Raw genomic sequence first — 18,541 nt, forward strand, 5'->3', positions numbered from 1 at the left:
ACACCACTCTGAGACACACGGATCTGCCCAGATCAGCTCCAGCACTGGGCACGTGACATGAGAGTTTGATCCCAAATCCTGTAGGAGGGCCTTCATGTAGAAACTGTGGCAAGAATATGGGTTTATCAAGAACCCTCCCCGCCCAGGGCCTGGCGAGGGGGGAGAAGGAAGAAGGCACGTCCTGCGGCCGCGTCAACCAAGTGAGGACACAGGTCACTGCGACGGTTATTTAGGGGCCTCCCAGGGTCGGGGTGACCGTCCGCCCTTTGCCAGCTGAGCCCTGACCACCCGGCAGAGCTGCCGGAGGCCACCTGGGTTACACACACCACGCCCTGCCGTCCGCAGCCCGGGCTCCGGCCTCCTGGGCTCCCTGCTGATCCCCAGCCCCTTCTGGCCAGGACTTCCAGCCTTTGTGGAGAATAGAATGGAAGAAGGCTTTTAAAGGCTGGAAATAACGGAGAGGAAGCTGGGTGCTGATAAGACCAGACTGGGAACTTCCCGCCACCGTGGGCAGCTTGTGGCAGCAAGTGGCTTGGACCTTCCATTCAAGGAAGGTTTCCAGGAGTTTCGATTTCAGTTTCAAAAATGTAGGTCTAAGATGATATGAACCAAACTTCAACATACCCAAGTGATTTGCATTTTCATATCAAATCAGTTTTACCAATTAAAATGGTTCAACTTTCCCAACTATTTAATTCCTGAAGCTCTCCGGCCTTCACATTGACAGGAATTATTTATGCCTTCTTCTGCCCCCGACTCAAACAGACTCATTACTCCTTATAAATCATTATATTCAAGCTCTTCATTATTTTGGCTGCTTTTTAGAATTCAGTCCCATTTTTCAACACTCTTCTCAGAGTGTCGCTTAACTGTGGTACTAAAAATTCTTGACATTTATAGTACTTTCCACATCTCACTACTATCGTCGTTAGTGTTAAAAAAAAAACTTCCGCTTTACTGCTTCAAATATCCTTTTAGATTAAAGCTTATCACAGTTCATGCCATAAAGAACTGGAGAAGTTGTTGAGAATCTGCCGCTACCTTTCAGCAGAAACTCACAATATGTCTTGACAACAGAGTGAGGACGAAAGTGTTGACCTCCCTGAGCACACTGCCACCCTTGGGGGACCACGCCTGAGTACCTCCACCCCAGCCCTCCAGCACTGCGGCACCCGGCTCTCCAAAGGGCCCGGCGAGGCTCACTGAGGAAGCTGGGCTGATGCCGCGGGGGATGGGACACTCCGGGCACCAGCCCCAGAGCCACACTGCTCATGCTGGTTCCCCCACCTGGCATTCCCTTGCCCGTGTCTGCACACCTAAACCTCACCAGGCTTAGACTCTGCCACTTACTGGCTGAGCGACACCAGGCAAGTTGCTTTACCTCTCTGTACTTAATGTCCTCATCTGTCAAAATCTCATGGCGGTAAGGATTAAGTGAGTCAATAGGTATGATGTACACAAGGACCTCTTGGTAAGTGTCAGCCATCACACCACCGTCGATTCAGCCGTCACTGACTTTACAGACCACTCCCGTTTCCTGCCCTGGAAGTGATCCCCTGCTCTAGCCTCCCACTCATTTTATTTACCAACTGGGGCTTGCAGTGCCCTTCAGACTTGCGTCGCTGTTTATGCTCTTTCTCCTCTACCAGACTTCCAGGTTTCTGAGAGCTGAGCCCCTAAACGACGTGTCCCTCATGGCCCCTAACACGCTTCCTCATCCACAGAAGCAGCTAATAAACGTTTGCTGAATGAACGAGGGAAGGGACCGACCAACGTCAGGTCCTCCCTATACCTGATCTTACTGGAGCTGGTTCATTTCCTCATCTCCGTCTTCCTCTTTCCAATTCACTCCTCTTTTCCCCCAGAAGGGCTTTTGTAGATCGTTTATCCAGCGCGATCCAGGAATTTAAAAAGCGTCATCGCTTAGGCTCATTTACCTAGCTTGAATCTAAGAATCAACGCTGTCTTCGCTAATGAAGGCAGGCGGGCGCCCAGGGAGGGAGACGGAGGGCCAGCAGGGAAGTCCTGGCGGTGGTTCTGTCCTGTCAGCGTGGGACTGGCCCTTCCGTGAGTCAGACTCAACTCAAAAACAAGGAGACCCGAGTTATGGTCCTTACCTGGCAATTAGCTAATCATATAACGTCTCAGTTTCCTTTTCCACAAGATGGAGATAATACCTACCTGGTCCCCTTCTAGAATTAGAGATCAGTGAAAGGACTCTGAATACAGCTAAATACTAGAAAATACCACCTCTGTGGTTGAGGGGAAAATGGAAAGACTGGCAAGTAGCTGAGCCTCAGAGACCGATAGTCTCAAGAGTGACAATGTGACAGGAGCACAGAAAGTCCACCCGGACTTCTTCTTTTGGAAGCGTTAGGCTGGTTTCACCAGGGCCTGCGTGACGGAGCAGCTCGGGCTGCGGGCGTCCATCGTAAAAGGGCCCAGGGCACGGCTGCAGCGCCCGGAGCAGAGGCAGGGAGGAGGGAAGTATAAGTAAACGTCAGAACCAGGAGTGGTTTCCTGAAATGTTGCCCTGGGTCTGAAAAGCCACAACAAAGGGTTTTCAAGATACTACTGGGAAGACTTGAGAAGTTAGGAGAGAAATCCGTTCCCCCTCACCTCCCTGTCAGCGGCATCAGACAAGGCGCACGGCGCACGGACATGGACACCCCAGTATGTGGCCTCTTACGGGATTCTAATCACTCATTGCTCTGTGTCCCGGTGAGAACAGGGCTCCCAGATTCATCTCATTTATAGGCAATCACATCACACGCAAGCCTTCAGCTTTGTACAAGGGGACGGAGACCTTCGTCATTCTGTGCGTTGAGAGATTTTTGAAGTTGAGGGGAGGGTGTCACTTTGCTAACCTGAACGAAGTTAGGAGGTTAATCTGAAAAATTCCATCAAACAGAAGTCTTCGATCCTGACAGTAGCTTCCCACAAGTCAATGTCCCCTGAGAGTCACAGACCTTGGAAATCACCGCCCACAGCTGCCTAATTGACCACCTTACGCAGTGGGAACAAGACCCCCCTGGGCACGTATCTGGCAGCTGCCACCATCAGTCTGAGGCCAGGACAGAGCACAAGGCATGCTCACCTGGAGCGTGCAGGTCAAGGAGGCTGGTCAGGGTGTGTAGGCACCCGAGCTTAGTGATCCTAGCTGACCACCCGGGCCTCTAACTTCAGCTTCCTTCTATGAAAATGAAGCTAACAGTACCTTTCTTGCCCATTGCACAGTGCTGTTTGAAAAGTAAAACTGTCGGGGAAAGCACTTTACAAACTGCAAGATACAAGTGAAGACCAAGCCCAGAGTGCAGTGTGGGGAGACGCAAGTCACCTTCTGTCTGGAAGACTGCAAGAACTGCCATAATCCCTTGCAGCTCTTCCCATCAAGAGGTGGGGGGTCTGCTTCACTCCTGCACCTGGGCTGACCAGTGGCTTGGCCAGCAGAATACAGCAGAATCGACCCGGTGGAGTCCCGAGCTGGTGCCTCAAGAGACTGCGTGTGCTCACGCTCTCACTCTTGCAACCCTACAGCCATGAAGCTGCCAAGCCAGGGCTAACCTGCTGGATGACGAGAAACGCGGACCCCCATCACCACAGCCAGCAGCCACCCCTGTGAGCTGGGCCATCCCAGATGCCCAGCCCCCGAGCGAGTCCTGCCAGCATCAGCCATGCCCGCCCGGGCCAGCAGATCACCCGGGCAACCACACAGACTCATGAGCACACATGATGGCTTTTTCTTGAGCCCCGGAGCTTTTGTGGTGGTCTGTTACGCGCAAAAGCTAGCTGAGGCACCGTCTCTCGCAGGGTGAGTCACACAGCGTGCCCCCAGCTCAGAAGGGACAAGCCAACAGGCCGACTGTCCACGGGGCTAGGAGAGGCCACGTGGGGCCCGTAGGCCACCTTCCCACAGACGTGGGCACTCCTCCCCTCCAGAGATGGCCCGCCTGCTCTCATCCAGGGCCAAGGCTAGAAGCTGCCCCTCATTTCACCAGTGGCACAGGGCCCCCCTTTCTTTCAAAGAGTGCCTTGCGGTGTCCTAATGCACTTCACACCCTGAGTCCTACAGCCAGAAAGGACTCGAGAGATGGAAGACAAACCCTTCACTTAAGAGTCGAGGAGAGACTTCCCTGGTGGCACAGTGGTTAAGAATCCGCCTGCCAATGCAGGGGACACGGGTTCGAGCCCTGGTCCGGGAAGATCCCACATGCCACAGAGCAACTAAGCCTGTGCACCACAACTACTGAGCTCGCCTGCCACAGCTACTGAAGCCCATGCACCTAGAGCCCGTGCTCTGCGACAAGAGAAGCCGCCGAATGAGAAGCCCGCGCACCACAACGAAGGGTAGCCCCTGCTCGATGCAACTAGAGAAAGTCCGCGCACAGCAGTGAAGACCCAATGCAGCCAAAAATAAATAAATAAAATTAAAATTTTTTAAAAAAAGGTCTTCCCGGGTGGCGCAGTGGTTGAGAGTCTGCCTGCCGATGCAGGGGACGCAGGTTCGTGCCCCGATCCGGGAAGATCCCACATGCCCTGGAGCGGTTGGGCCCGTGAGCCATGGCCTCTGAACCTGCGCGTCTGGAGCCTGTGCTCCGCAACGGGAGAGGCCACAACAGTGAGAGGCCCGTGTACCGCAAAAAAAAAAAAAAAAAAAGTCGAGGAGCACGAGGCCCAGTGAGGCCAAGTGACCGAGATCAAACAGCTACACAGAGGCAAGGTCATGCCTTCACAGGGCTGGGGTTTTTTCAGCTTCCCTCAAAGGTTTAACACTGCCCCGAGTTACACTTCTGCCTCTCACTCCAAATCGTGTTTCCGATCACATGCTTTAGCCCCAGACCAAGAGCCCTGCTCTCTCCACTGTTCACCTGCCACAAAGAAGCCTGGCTTGTCCAGGGGAGATGAGCGAAAGCCAGCACAATGTGGGCCGTTCCCTGGCTTGCCCTCTCACCAAGGCTGAGGCCACAGCTCAGGAGACAACTGGCGTCAAACCTGCGCCAGCAGAGCCCACGCGAGGCCAGGCAGCCCCGTCCCCAGGCCTGGCCGCTGGCAGGGTCCTCAGGCTCTGGTCGGCAGCCACCCCCCGCCCCCCGCCCACTTGGCCAGGCCTCCTGAGCCGACGGAAGGCGCTTTCAGGAGGGCTAAGGGGTGCCTAAACTTTACTGCTTCTTACTGCTCCAAGGGAGTGGTTTTTACCTTCCAGAGCCTAAAGCACATTCATCTGGGGCCCGAGAGTATCTGAAAACATAATAACGAGAACGGATGCCCTCCTTAGGGTAGGACCGGCCAAAAAACGGCTCAGGGTGTGCACATACCGCTCCCTTCTGGCCCACACGTGCTAAGTTATTTATTCTAGCGGCAGTCCCCACATCACTCCTGCCCTGCACTACTTGGTTAGGAAAGCAAGTGCCCCGCTAGACTCTCCAAACTGGGAGCAGGCTGGGTGCGGGCAGGGTAGACTTTCCTTTGGGTTTAAGGACACTCAGGGGAGGCTCTTCCCTGCTGCTTAAAAATGGAAATCTATTGAGATGCTTTTAGGGTCCAGGAGCTGAGGCAGCACCTGTGACTCCACGTCGGGAAGCTGGGGAAAGGGAAGAGCGGCTGACCTTTGGTGGGTGCCTCAGGGCTCGGGTCGGACAGGTCCACGCGGAAGAGCAGGTACTGCTGGGCTTGGATGAGGAGGCCCGGGAAGTCTCTCTCCCCAGAGGCGAACTGCTCAATCTTGTTCTTCACAGATGCGAGGACCTGTCAGAAGCAGCACTAATGACGCTACCGCCTCAGCACAGACTTCCACCCTGCATCAGGACATCTGTCAGGCAGAGGCCCCGCCGCAGGGTTTTAACTGCCTGGGTGTTCTGGGGAGGGCCCTCTCGAAACGTCAAACCACACGAAGCTTCTAAAGCTTCGCAGTTTGTCTAGACAAATCAACACAACCAGCATAACAGGTAACAGAAGGGGCAGGAGAGCAAAGGGATGAGAGCGGGGCGGGGCGGGGCGGTACCTGGTAGAGGGAGCGCACGCTGGGCTGGAAGACCATGTTGGTGTTGAGCAGGAAGGAGCGCAAGAGGGGCTGCGGGTAGCTGGCCAGCTGCGTGATGATGCCGATGAGCAGCAGATTCACGTGCAGAGAGTTCTCCAGCATGTTCTCCAGCTTGGACAGGACCACGCTGATGAACGGGCCTGTGGAAGGACACGAGGCTTCAGGGCCGGCTGCGGACACGGGCCATCTGTCCCGAAAACGAGGAGCCGCCGGGGCCACCAGGTGCAGCCGACGCGGCCGGGTCGCCTCCTGCCTCAAAACCAAACCACAAGACACACCACCGCCACAAAAAGAAAGCAGAAACATGGGGGTGGTAGCTAGTATTTTGACTCCCAGAGCAGTTTTAATACTTTGAAAATTATCATAGACCTTTAAAAAAAACCAGATGACCAATAATTTAATTTTTAAAATCAAAATATACTTTTCATACTACTTCTGTATCTCCTGGGGCTGTCAGTGCTCAAAAACATGGCATTCATCATCCCGTGATGCTGCGTGCTGTAGGGCGTCATGCAAACATTAGAGGCCATTAAAAGTTTTAGGGCTTCCCTGGTGGCACAGTGGTTGAGAGTCCGCCTGCCGATGCAGGGGACGCGGGCTCGTGCCCTGGTCCGGGAAGATCCCACATGCCACGGAGCGGCTGGGCCCGTGAGCCATGGCCGCTGAGCCTGCACGTCCGGAGCCTGTGCTCCGCAACGGGAGAGGCCACAGCAGTGAGAGGCCCATGTACCGCAAAAAAAAAAAAAAAGTTTTAGTAACAAAAAAATCTTCATGTCGTTAAAGAATAGCAAACACGTACAACTATGTTTACCAAACAGCAGCACTGTGAACGGGGGACTGTCTGTCCCCCAAAAGCACCTGAGAAAGACTCTGTCTTGTCAGTGTCACAATGTGGAAGAACCAGAAGAAGAGAAGATGAGAGGTAAAGGTGGGCTTGGCTGTAATTTTAGAGCCATGCTTTAATTTTCAGGGGGAGGTGGGGATGAGAGAGAGGGAAGGGACTCAGTTTGGAGAGCTGGAGTTTGGTGTGTCCTAGGCTCCTTAAACAAGAAAATCCCTATCACTATAAAAGCAGTTTGTAAAAAAACAATAGGCAAAAAGAAGCTGTGACTAATCTGGGCCACTAGAAAAATAATATGCTTTCTGTTTGTGTTCACTGAAGACAGGGAACATCCAGGCAATAAATCTGGCATTACTAAAACTACTTGAAGATGTTTTCCATTTTCACCATAAAAGTGGTCCATTACACAAAATCAATGAGAATTTTCTATTTCCCCCAGTGGAGCTATTGATGATGTCACTAAACCATGGCATATTTATGACAAAAGCACATAACCCTTGATAAATAAGCATGTCTTATGAAGATTTCACCAACATTAATATGAGTTTAGCAAAAACATACTTCATCACAAGATGCTTCATTCAGAAGCCTTGGTTAGCGGAAGAGTTAAACCCTTTTTGTAAGAAAGCAGAAGCTGTCTGTGAGAAATGGGAACAGCAAACCACACCTGCAAGTAACAGGATAATGGCAATATTCCCGGTGCCACAAGCACACAGGATGTCTTCTTAGGGGCCTGGGAACTCAGAAGAGACACTTTCCCTTTGTGGGTTGAGATTAGCCCCAACTTCCCCATCCCTGGGGGTCGGGGACAGAGCTCCTGAGTCACTTTCCATGACACAGGAGGTCAACGAATTCTTTGAATAGAGAGCCCTTGCTTACAAAACTGGGAGAGTTTGCCAAACACATTCGGAAACTCTGGACTGGAACCCCATTTTGAAAGCAACTTGATGGGGTTCCATCAAGAACCCCGAAAATGTCACCGGTAGCTCTTCTTAATTCTAGTCTTCCAGGCAGACAGGGGAAGGCTGCTGCTGTCCTCACTCCTCCACCCCAGACCCGGGCTTTCCCCGCAGTCCCTGGGGCTCAGCATCTATTTCCTTCCAGAGGAGTAGAGACAGGTGAATCAGGTGATACTTGGGTGGAAACAGTCTCCTATAAAACCTGTCTCCTTAGTGGAGCCCTCAGCTTCTCTGCCATAGGCCCAGACTAGAGCTGGCCTCACCTGGCCATCCTACAAAAACGAAAGCTGCACGGTGCAGAGGCAGGGGACAAAGTCTACAGTCCATCACTACTGAGAGGGAGGAAAAAACCCAGCCTGCCCCCGCGCCCTGTGAGTCAGGGTCATCGCTGTCTCGCTTGAACGACAGAATATTAGGTCAAGGTCAGCCGATTGTCATTATAATCCACTAACAACATTAATTACAGCTTCTTAGGCGTGTGCAGTAAGAAACATATATTAAACACTTTCAAGTTCCTGTTTTATTCTTAGTTGCTTTCTAGCACTTAAAAAAACCTCCTTAGCAAAATGCAGTTGCTAGGGGAAACTGGCAAGCAGCTGAAAACGAGAAAAGTCAGCTACAATTCAGAAAGCTACAGGTGTGGGGGGGTGACGCCGGGTGTATTTTTTTCCCCTTTTCTTCCAGGAAGACAGATAACTTCTGCACCTATAAAATACTGAATTTTCAGAACAACTAATACTATGGCGTTTCCTTCTCTCCCCTTAAGCCCTCTTTTCCCTGCCTCAGTGGCCCCCCACCCCAGCTCCCAGACTCCGAGGGGAGCTGCCATCACCCTGCACCTCAGCTCTGCAGAGTCCACCCTGGAACATCTCCCAAACGTGGACCGCCACCTCCCCTGCCAGAACTGCCTGACGCCAGAGACGCCTCATTTCTTGTCTGGACTTCAGCAACGGTTTTTCTATTTTAATAAAGACTAAAATGATTTAAAATTTCTCTGCTTCAAGCAGTATAAGAATATAAAGAACAGGCCTCCTCCCTGGAGGTAACCCATGTTAACAGATCCAAGTGTATTCTTCCAGAAATGTTTCACATATGTAATAAGTACTAATAACTGAATTATCATTCAGAACATTTATTAATCACTTATTATGTGCCAGGCAGTGTTCTAAGCACTCTTAAAGTATCAACTTACTTAAATATTCACAACAACCCTACAAAGTGTGCTTATTATTTATCCACATTTAAAGATGACCAGAATGCCAAGTGCACAGTTAGTAAATGGAGTCACAATTTTAATTCAGACCATCTGTTTCCAGTGCCAGGACTCTTAACTGACACACTATCTTGCCTCCCAGGGGGTGTGTGTGTGTGTGTGTGTGTGTGTGTATGTGTGTGTGTGTGTGTATCTCCTGGTATTTTTTTTAAACAAATGATAAAATGACAACACTGTCTACACACCGTTCAGTCCCTTGCTTTTCCACTGCACAACAGCTCCCAGAGACCGTCCCACATCAGCACACACAGAACTGTCTCATTCATTCACAAGATATTTGGTTGCCATGGGTGTTGCATTAGCAAAACAGTCCCCTACTGGTGGACATACAGGTTATTTCTAGTCTCTTTCTATTATAAACAACACTGCAATGAACATCTTTGTGTACACATCTCAGCACATCCATGTGAGCACAGCTGTGAAAATGTTCCTAGAAACATTACTACTGATGCATTTCAAATCCTGATATGATGACAAGTCTCTTACTTTGATCTTCCTGGCACCAACCTCTCCTCACTCCAGTGCTCTCTCCCCACTCTCCAAGGCTAGCCTTTCCAAACACGGATCTGGTCACATCATTCGCCAACTCTGATAATTCCAGGGCATCTTCAGTGCCAGGAGCACAAGGCCCCCATTCCTCAGCGTGGCCCAAAGGCCCTCCTGGGCCGGCATCAACCAATTTTGTGGCTTCCTCTCTACCCCCCAAGACCCATGCCTTGTCACCCCCATGTGCTGTCAGGCTCCTTTTCCTTGCCTGTTTTTTCCTCTGCCTGGACTGTCATTCTCAGCTCCTTTTACCCAGAAGCTTCTGTTCACTGTGCCCCTCCTCTGTGAAGCCTTTCCCACTCCCCACACAGGGCTCCCATAGGATTTGGATACAATGACGAACACATTTCTCACTAAGAGAGTATAGTTCTTTATTGACGTCTCTTCTGAAAGTCTACAAATCCCTTCATTTTTGTGTCCTTAGTACCTAGCACATAACCTGTCAACTATTAGGGGATCAATAAAAGATTGCTGACTTCATGAATAAATAAAATTAATTAGATAAATGAAATGCAATGCTTTGATTTTGCTGAGAAGCAAATTCATTTCAGTGGAAATCAGGATTCCATGGAGAGAGGGAAGTTAAGCAAATGCTGCAGAACAAACTCAGAAGTTTAGACACGACAAAGTTCACAAACGTGGAAAGAGAAAAGACGTTTCCTGAAGCTGTGTACAAGCTTCAAAGGAGGAAACAGGCAACGTTTTAGTTAAAATTACCTATACGTACCCAAATCTCAGGTTATGTTTTGGCGGTGTTCAGGTGTATCATATTCAAAATATTGATGCTATTTTATAGGTGGTGTATTAGCTTTTTTTTTTTTTTTTGCCCTAAGCTATACTTTATTTCCTCAATTTGCATATTGCCCAGGGATGAAGCTCCTTGTATAGGCTGGCATTCTAAAGAACAATCTTAATTAGCAGTGGGTAGTCCTGATGTCTTGGAGAACACTGCAGACAAAGTAGGATTCCTGCTGGGGGAGAGTAAATGGGGCAGCCCTAGGGCAGAGTTGGGACTGAGCTAGGCTACTCTGCCCTCTTCCTCCCACCAAGCTCTCCCCACCCTCCCCTTATAAACTGGGAAAAGCCAGATTATCTAATCCTTTTTACTTATGATTGACTGATTGAATTTTAATTAAAACCCATTCACACTGAAATGTTATCTCAGCTAGACCTCAAGCCTTTTAATTGTGGAATTAAAAGCTTTCTCCCTGTTTAAATAAATTTTCAGGCATCCGTAAACAGATGAATAAAAGTTGGAGGAGGGCGGAAGAGCTCCTTGAGATCACGTTAAGCCTGCCTGGCTGGACCCAAAGATGCTGTGACTTCGTGTATTTTGGGTGATCCAAGGAGGCGGGAGCATGATCTCCGCCCACCGAGCTGCCCCCTGCTGGCCAGGGAAGGACAAGCCTCGGCTGAGGCTGCTGGAGGCTGCCTGTGGTAACAGTCATGACACGGCCCACCACCCCAGCTCAGGATCACATTTGGTCCTCCCCGAGTTAGGGCACCAAGGCCACATGGCTGGAAGCACCAGAGCCAGGAGTCCCCACAGGCGTGACTGCAAGGCCAGTCTGTCCCGCTGAGATGTTGGCTCCTTAGGACCCTCTCCTCTAACGGAACACCATTCAGGGGTCCCACCCCAGCTGTCCCTGAGCCTGAGGACCCCTCCTCTGTGCCAGGTCCCTCTGTACCACGATTTGCAGATTTCAGATTTTGTAACAGAGCAGGACCCTGTGGGGCCTTCCCAGGACAGACCCCCCTCCCCCCACCCCCGCCATGTCCTCCACCTGCCTCTTGCCTGCAGAAAAACTTTAGCCAAAGAATTAATTTAATCAGAGAAATGAGAAACTAAAAAAGCAAAGGAAAATAGTCAAGCAAGACAAAATAATAACAGTCTAGCCATGAAACCAAGTCAAGGCCCTTTAGTTCCTCCTCAAGGGCTGTAGAGAATATTCTGAGCCATATCCTTTGAGCTGTTTTGTAGATACTGAAACCCTCACCAGGTGGAAGAAGTGAACTACACGATGACCTGACTGTATCCCTGACATAAGCTGCTGCAGTTCTAAGAACTGGCCTCAGAGAAATGGGAACAAACCGACCCTGGAACTGAAGGCTAACTGTACTTAAAACAATCGAGATGACGATGCTGATCAGACCACTGCGTGACTCGTTTCAAGACGACTGTCAGAGCTGACGGTGCTGTTTCTGCAGGGAGCCCCCTCCCTCCACCTATACACCCCTGAAGCTCCCCTTTAAAAGCTCCTGCCCCCTGATCGGCAGTGGGGAATCGGCTTTTGGACACGAGTCCACCTTCTTCCCAGGTTGCCGGCCTCCTGAATACAGCAATCTTTCTTTTCCTACCGACAAGTACTGGCTTTGAAGCAGCGAGCAGCCAAACCTGAGTTCAGTGACAATTTTACTTGGGTAATAATTTAATGATAATAATTCTGTCATAATTCCTAACCTCACTCCACTTACCTGATACCCCATCCTACCCCTTTGCCTCGTCCGCGATTTCTACCTGCTGTTAGGGGTTTATCACTGGAACACAGCCACTCTTTAGCACAGTGATGAGTGTATGTGGGTCTACTCTACTTATTTTTGGATGAAGGTTTTGTGATTAACTGAAATGAGCTCCCAGGCCCAGGCAAAGGCACGACTAACCCCGATGGCCTCTGCTGTGTGGACACAGCCACATTGATTCAAGGGGTATTCTGAGTACCTACTATGTGCTCTCTCCACTGTTCAGCACCAGGGATAGAGCAGAGAACAAGCCAACACCTGTGCCCTCAGGAAGCACACATGCCAGTGGGGGAAACTGTAATTTTTTTTAAATACACGTAAAAGCAAATGCTAAGGAGAAAAATAAATTAGGCTAGAGGAAATGAGGCTATTAAATGATGAGACTGGATTTCTTGTGTGGTTTAGTCAGTCCTACTACTTTATCAAAGGCATATCAAGGGAAGTTACTCAACGGCAAAATGTAACCTCTAATTTGCTGGGGGGAAAAAAAAAACAAACGACAGAATAAGATAAAAATAAAACCACCCCTCCCTGCTGCTTACAAAAACATTCCACCCCTCCGGTAGGTAAACTGATAGCGCTCCTTACCTGCACCTTCCTCACTCTCCGGGTGCAATACGTACAAGCGCTTTCAAAAGCAGAAACCACAAAGCAATTAGCGTCACCTGTGAATGGGGTGCTCTGAGTCCTCGCGGGACGGTGACCGGCAAAGGCAGCCTCATCTCTCGCTCCAAACGGGGACGGCGGGGTCTCTGCGGCAGGAGCCTCAGCTATGAAAGAGTCAAAGTCATCCCCCTCCCCTTCTGGTTCCTTCTTCCCCTCTTCTTCTTCTCCTTTGCTCTCATTTTCCTCCTCTTCGGGCTCCTTTGTAAGAAGCAACGGATCAGGAGAGGAGACATTCTGCTCCATCAAGCCCTCGGTGCTGGAATCCAGTTCCTTAATGATTTGGTCATACTGGGCAATGAAATCTTCACCCTCGGGGTTAGCCACTGTCAGGCGTGCACCGTGCTCTGCCTCGGGGTTGGGGGCCGCTAACTCGGGGCTTGACTCCAGCGCGACTTCGGGCTCGTTCTCTCCTTCTGGTTCCTTGGACACACCGTGAAACACGTCCGAATCGTCCCTACCATGTTCCTCCTCTGAATCTGTCTCTGGCTGAGGGCCGGGCAGGGGGCCGTTGCTCACGGGGGGACCCTGGACCTGGGTCTGGGCTTGGGCTGGGGGCCTCGCGGCATCCTCCCGTGAACCGCTGGTGTCCTCTGCATCCTTCTCGGCACACAACCTGTATACCATCACGTCATCCTGGAAGTCGGACTCTTCGATGTAGGCCCCTTTGAAGAGCAGGATGGCGTTCTTCTTCATCTCCTGGATGTGTCTGGGAGGATCCACGGGGGCCGGGGGGCCCGAGTTCTCTGCATCCTCATACGGCCCAGGGCAGCCCCCACCCACCCCCGAGGAGATCCCGGTGTCGTAGCTGTCGTCCCACTCCAGCTCCGTGTGGCTCTTCTCCTTTCCGGGAGCCAGCTGGGGCCCCGTCGTCCCGGGGACCTGCTGCGGGAGGCTGAGCACAGGGTAGGTGGCGCTGGGAGCCCTCTCCTCGGGCGGGCCCAGCAGAGCCGGGCAAAGCGCCTCGGGGTCGGGGGAGTCTCCATCGTATAGGGCGGACCACACGTGGCAATCCCTTATGCAGCGGAGGATGTTGGTGTGGGCCTCCCAGAGGTACTGCAGGTAGCTGATGTCCAAGGCTTTGCCGTACTCCACGATGCAGGCCGACGGCGAGAACGCCTCGGGGGGCAGCTGCTCCGAGGGCCCTGCCCCGGGAGACACACAAGTCAGAACCGGGCAGGGGGACACAGGCAATGGATGGGAATGCAACTCATCCGGCTGCCAAGGCTTTGTCCCACCAGCTACTTTGGTTCTAATAATTTCTGATTAAATGATTTCCAAACAATAAAAAAAAGTTAGATTTTAATAGGGAAAAATAAGAATAGAAACTCTATCCTCATAGAACATACAAACCAATCTGGCTGGTCAGATACCGGCCATCACCAACAGAAGGCTGTTACTTGGTATCAGTCTTCAGAGAAACGTGAGCTAATGAAGGCAACCTCTCAAGTCGTTGGGAGTGAGACAGGCTGGGACCTGGGACCCTTTGCTGCAGTGCTGCAGTGCTTGCACCTGGACACACCTCTCCTCAAGCAACAAAATACAGAGAAACTGTATGGGACTAAAACTAACTGCGTGCATGCGCAGTTGGGGCAAATTCTGGACCCAAAAGATACAAAGAGAGCAAAAAACCCAACTGCCACTTTTGAAGAGCCTGGAGCAAAAACAGGGTGTCGGGAGCAACAGCAGAGTACTGCGCATGCCCCCTGCACACACCACCACCTAAGGGGTGGGCGAAACACCTAAGCCAGCCCTCCTGCCTGACCCCTGGACCCGCACTTACCCTAACCCCGTATAAGGAGCAAGCTGGGCCTCCACTCAGGGAGCCAGCCAGCAAGGGAATCTGCTGCTTGCTCTCGCTCCCGCCCGTGCTCCAGCAGGGGACCCAATAAAGCCTCGCCTGAATTTCTTGTCTGGCCTCTAGTCAACTTCTATTGATTGGGGAAGGCCAAGATCCCTGGTCGGTAACAGGAGGATTAAGTTAGGTAATATATCCAATATAGTACCTGCCACTGAGTAGGCAATTAAGAAGCTTTTTACTTTAACTCTAAAGTGGAAAGCCTATATAATCCATGAATTTGGGAAACAGATTTTCTCTAGAAAACCCTGGGTTTTTCGAAAAGACTGTTCATTCATTCTGCCTTCCTGGGAATTATTGGGAATTATATGTACCAAACAGTGACTTAAGATAAAGTCATATTCACTCCCAAAATAGCCCTTTTAACCTAAGAATGCTACCCTGACTACCTTTGATGTTAAAAGCTCTCAACTGTGTAACTGAAACAGGTATGAAGACATCTGCATTTAAGTTTACATTTTCCTTTAGGGAAAAAAAAAAAGAACTCAGACAAGGGAAAACACAAACTCTACCATTTCTTAAACATCTACTACATGGCAGGCGCTTTCTCAGTCAGTGCTATCTAATTTAATCCTCACAACAACCCTACATGGAGATACTATTTTCTCCATTTACAGATGAAGAAATTTAGGCTCAGAGACAATGATCACCCAACGAGTCAGTGGCAGAGTCAGCAATCAGGCAAAAGTTGCCTTACGTCAACCTCTCTCCTTTCTTCGTTTGATGCCACACCGTTCAACCCTATTCATTGTCTAAATCTCTACCTGACTGGGCCACAAGTGAACCTAAGAATACACATTTTCACGTCGTTAGGGTGGACACAATCCATGTTTTACAGCTCTACTTTTAAAAGTTTACCTCTTATCCACTTTGACTACTGATAATATTTATTTAGCACTTACTACATACTAGGTAGTTTTCTAACAGCTTTGTATGTCCTACATCACTTATTCTTGGAACAACCCTTTGAGGAACGCAGAAGAGGAAAAAATCTTAGAAAGATCAAGTAGTTTGCCCAAGGAAGGAGCAGAGCTGAGATTCAGAATCCTAGCTCTTAACTACCGCACAAAAATCACATTATCTATCTACCCACCTACCTACCTGTGTAACCACCTATCCATCAGGGCACTTAGCCACCGTTAAGGCAACCTCAGAGAGAGGAGAGCGGAAAGAAATGGAATTTGGAATCAGAGGACCTGTGTCCTCTGTGTAACCTTAAATAAGTCAATGCCTCACTCTGAGTCTATTTCTTCATCTATAAAATGGGAATACTGTCTTCAAAGGATTAAATGTGATAACACAGGGAAAGAACGTGGCGAGTTGCAGGCACTCAACCATCATATGTTTAACCTGAAATTTGAATTCTGCAGAAAGGTCAGCCACAGACTCATTCTTAAAACAACTTTTTTAGTAAACAAAAAAGACATCAATTTTTAACTACGCTTTTAAAAATGACAGTTGGGTAGGAAAATATAAGATACACATACTAGTTTACCTAACAGGAAAATATACTGAAAGTACAGCTTGTTACACTGCCACATAAAGTATTAATTTCCACGATACACTGTATCTTTATTTACAAACTAAGAATCAGTAAGACAACCTTAATTTCTAAGAATTGCATTTATACCAAATATGCTGATATTTTCTTAGTCAAGTAGCTCAGCTCTTAGACAAAATGCTTTTTATCGAAGAGGACTAGAGCTGGGTGGACAGAATGACACTGTTTGGGGGGATATCAGAATATAGATTGGAAACACGGAAGTCAGCACGAGGCAGGGACCATTTCCTAGTGGTCACAGGATAGGCAGACCCCTCCTGAGCTGAAGCAGCCTTCTGACCACCAAAGACACACAAACGCCCCTTTGCTGCCTGCCAGAGGGAGGGCCGCGGTTGACACGGGGGCCGTTTAAATTTTACTTGGACAAGATCAGCTGTGGCTGGCAAACACCACGGGGTACTGTGGCTTCTGGGACAATAAGTATTTATGAAAAACCCCTCGTGATGTCAATCAAATGAATCATATACTCTTGCCATATCAGACATTTCACATTTTAGAATGATATATCATTGGCAGGCAAAAACGGGTCCCTTTGGAAATTAAAATAAGGGCTAATTCTGTCTTAGCTATAGCCACCCTCCACATCCTCGGCCCCATTTTGTTTAAAAAGACACACGGGTACACTATTCATACTGGACTCTGAGGATGGCGCTAGGAAGCCTAGTTAAAATAAAGGTCTGGGAACACTGAGTAGGTAAGAGCTGGGTACGTCAAGGAACACTGATTACCAAACGTCCAGAACTCTTTACAAAGCAGAAAAGGACCCCCAGGTAGTCAGTCAGAAAAGAAATGGGACTCACTGCATCATTCCCTGTCTACCTAGAGACAGACACATCCAAGGAGAGATGGAATTGGGCATCCTTTTGTTTAAAGATTATCCCTCGAGAGGTCCTCCCCTGACAGGCTGGGACCTGGGACCCTTCGCTGCAGTGCCTGGACCTGGACAAACATCTCTTCGGCTCCTCCAGCAACAGAATACAAAGAAACTGTAAGGGACTAAAAATAATTGTGTGCACTCACAGTTGGGGCAACCTATGAACAACAAGACACAAAAAGGCCAAAGCCCAACTGCCACTTCTGAGGCGCCAGGGGCAAAAGCAGGGCCCTGCGAAGGATTCCTGGCCTGACCCACCAATTCGCACCCCCCTCACCCCACTTAAGGGACCAGCTCGCTCCTCCCTGGGGAGCAAACAAGGGAAGCTGCTTCTTGTTCTCCCTTCCTCGGGCTGTAACACGAGTCCCAATAAGGCCTTGCCTGAATTTCTCACCTGGTCTCTCTTCAATTTCTATTGATTAAAGGATCAAGGACCCAGGTCGGTAACACTCCTACCTGGACTCTCATGCGTGCACTTTGACCAGAGAATATAATCCCTCTCTTGGTTCCCAAGCGTCAGGGTGATCCCGCTGGAGCAGCAGACGGGGGTCAGGGCGAGCAGCCTGGCCGCAGAAACAGAGTAACAGTCTCTCTCCTTCACAGCCCACCTCTGACTCAGCATCATGTGATTGCAAGGGATCAGATACCTGGAAAGCCAAAAAGGGCCAGCGTTCAGTGTCTGCAGGTCCGTTCCCAGTCCGCCACCGCCTAAGCCACGACTGTCACAGCCGGGGTGGCTCATGCTCTCCCCACTCTCACTCCAGCCATCCCACCACCCCCCAGGGCTCACTCCCGTGCTTAAAACTTGTCAAGGGCTTCTTTCTTCTGGCGCAGATTTAAGGGCCTTCACAATTTAACCTCCACAAACTTCCCCATCTTTTAATGGATCCGCTATCCCTCTGTGCCTCCGGGCCTTTGCACCTACCCTAGCCGTCCCCTGCAATGTGCTTTCCCCTCCCCCTGCCTGACAAATGCCTTGTCATCCTGCAAAGTCTGGCTTCAGTGTCCTCTTCTCCGGGAAGGCTTCTGGGCTTCCTACTCCAAGATGGAACTACCCTCTCCCTCCACTATGCTCACAGCCTTCTACTAAGGCACTATTACTAGAATCACAGTCATTTCGGTGTCTGCCTTCTCAACATAATGTGCTATCAGAGCAAGCACCTCCTTCAAGAGTTTTGTCTCATGATCCCGGAAACTGGCTCAGAGTCGGTATTGAATGACAGCAGTTGCACAAAAAGGCAAAGGGACCCGTCATGGTGCGAACCTCCTCTCATATTCTTGCAGATGATCACGAGAACATATTGTGCTACAGGCGTTCCATCACCAGTTCCAAAGAATGGGTGTGTGTAAGGCAGGGGCAGGATGTCCCCACCCCACCAAGCAATCAATGGTCCAGACATGAAGGT

The 18,541-nt window shown here is 50.0% G+C and overlaps 1 protein-coding gene across 1 annotated transcript in view; it reads right to left on the bottom strand.

The window, feature by feature from the left end:
- The window catches only part of FHIP1A (FHF complex subunit HOOK interacting protein 1A), a 227,316-nt gene that overhangs the window by 1,629 nt on the left and 207,146 nt on the right, over positions 1-18,541 (bottom strand). The window contains exons 9-12 of the mRNA XM_060299695.1: positions 17,592-17,782; positions 12,845-13,987; positions 6,002-6,180; positions 5,607-5,745 (exon numbers count right to left, since the gene is read on the bottom strand). Coding sequence (XP_060155678.1) covers positions 5,607-5,745; positions 6,002-6,180; positions 12,845-13,987; positions 17,592-17,782 — 1,652 coding nt within the window. The remainder of the gene's footprint in view (positions 1-5,606; positions 5,746-6,001; positions 6,181-12,844; positions 13,988-17,591; positions 17,783-18,541) is intronic.

Source organism: Globicephala melas, chromosome 5 (assembly GCF_963455315.2).
Source record: "Globicephala melas chromosome 5, mGloMel1.2, whole genome shotgun sequence".
Classification (NCBI taxonomy): Eukaryota; Metazoa; Chordata; class Mammalia; order Artiodactyla; family Delphinidae; genus Globicephala; species Globicephala melas.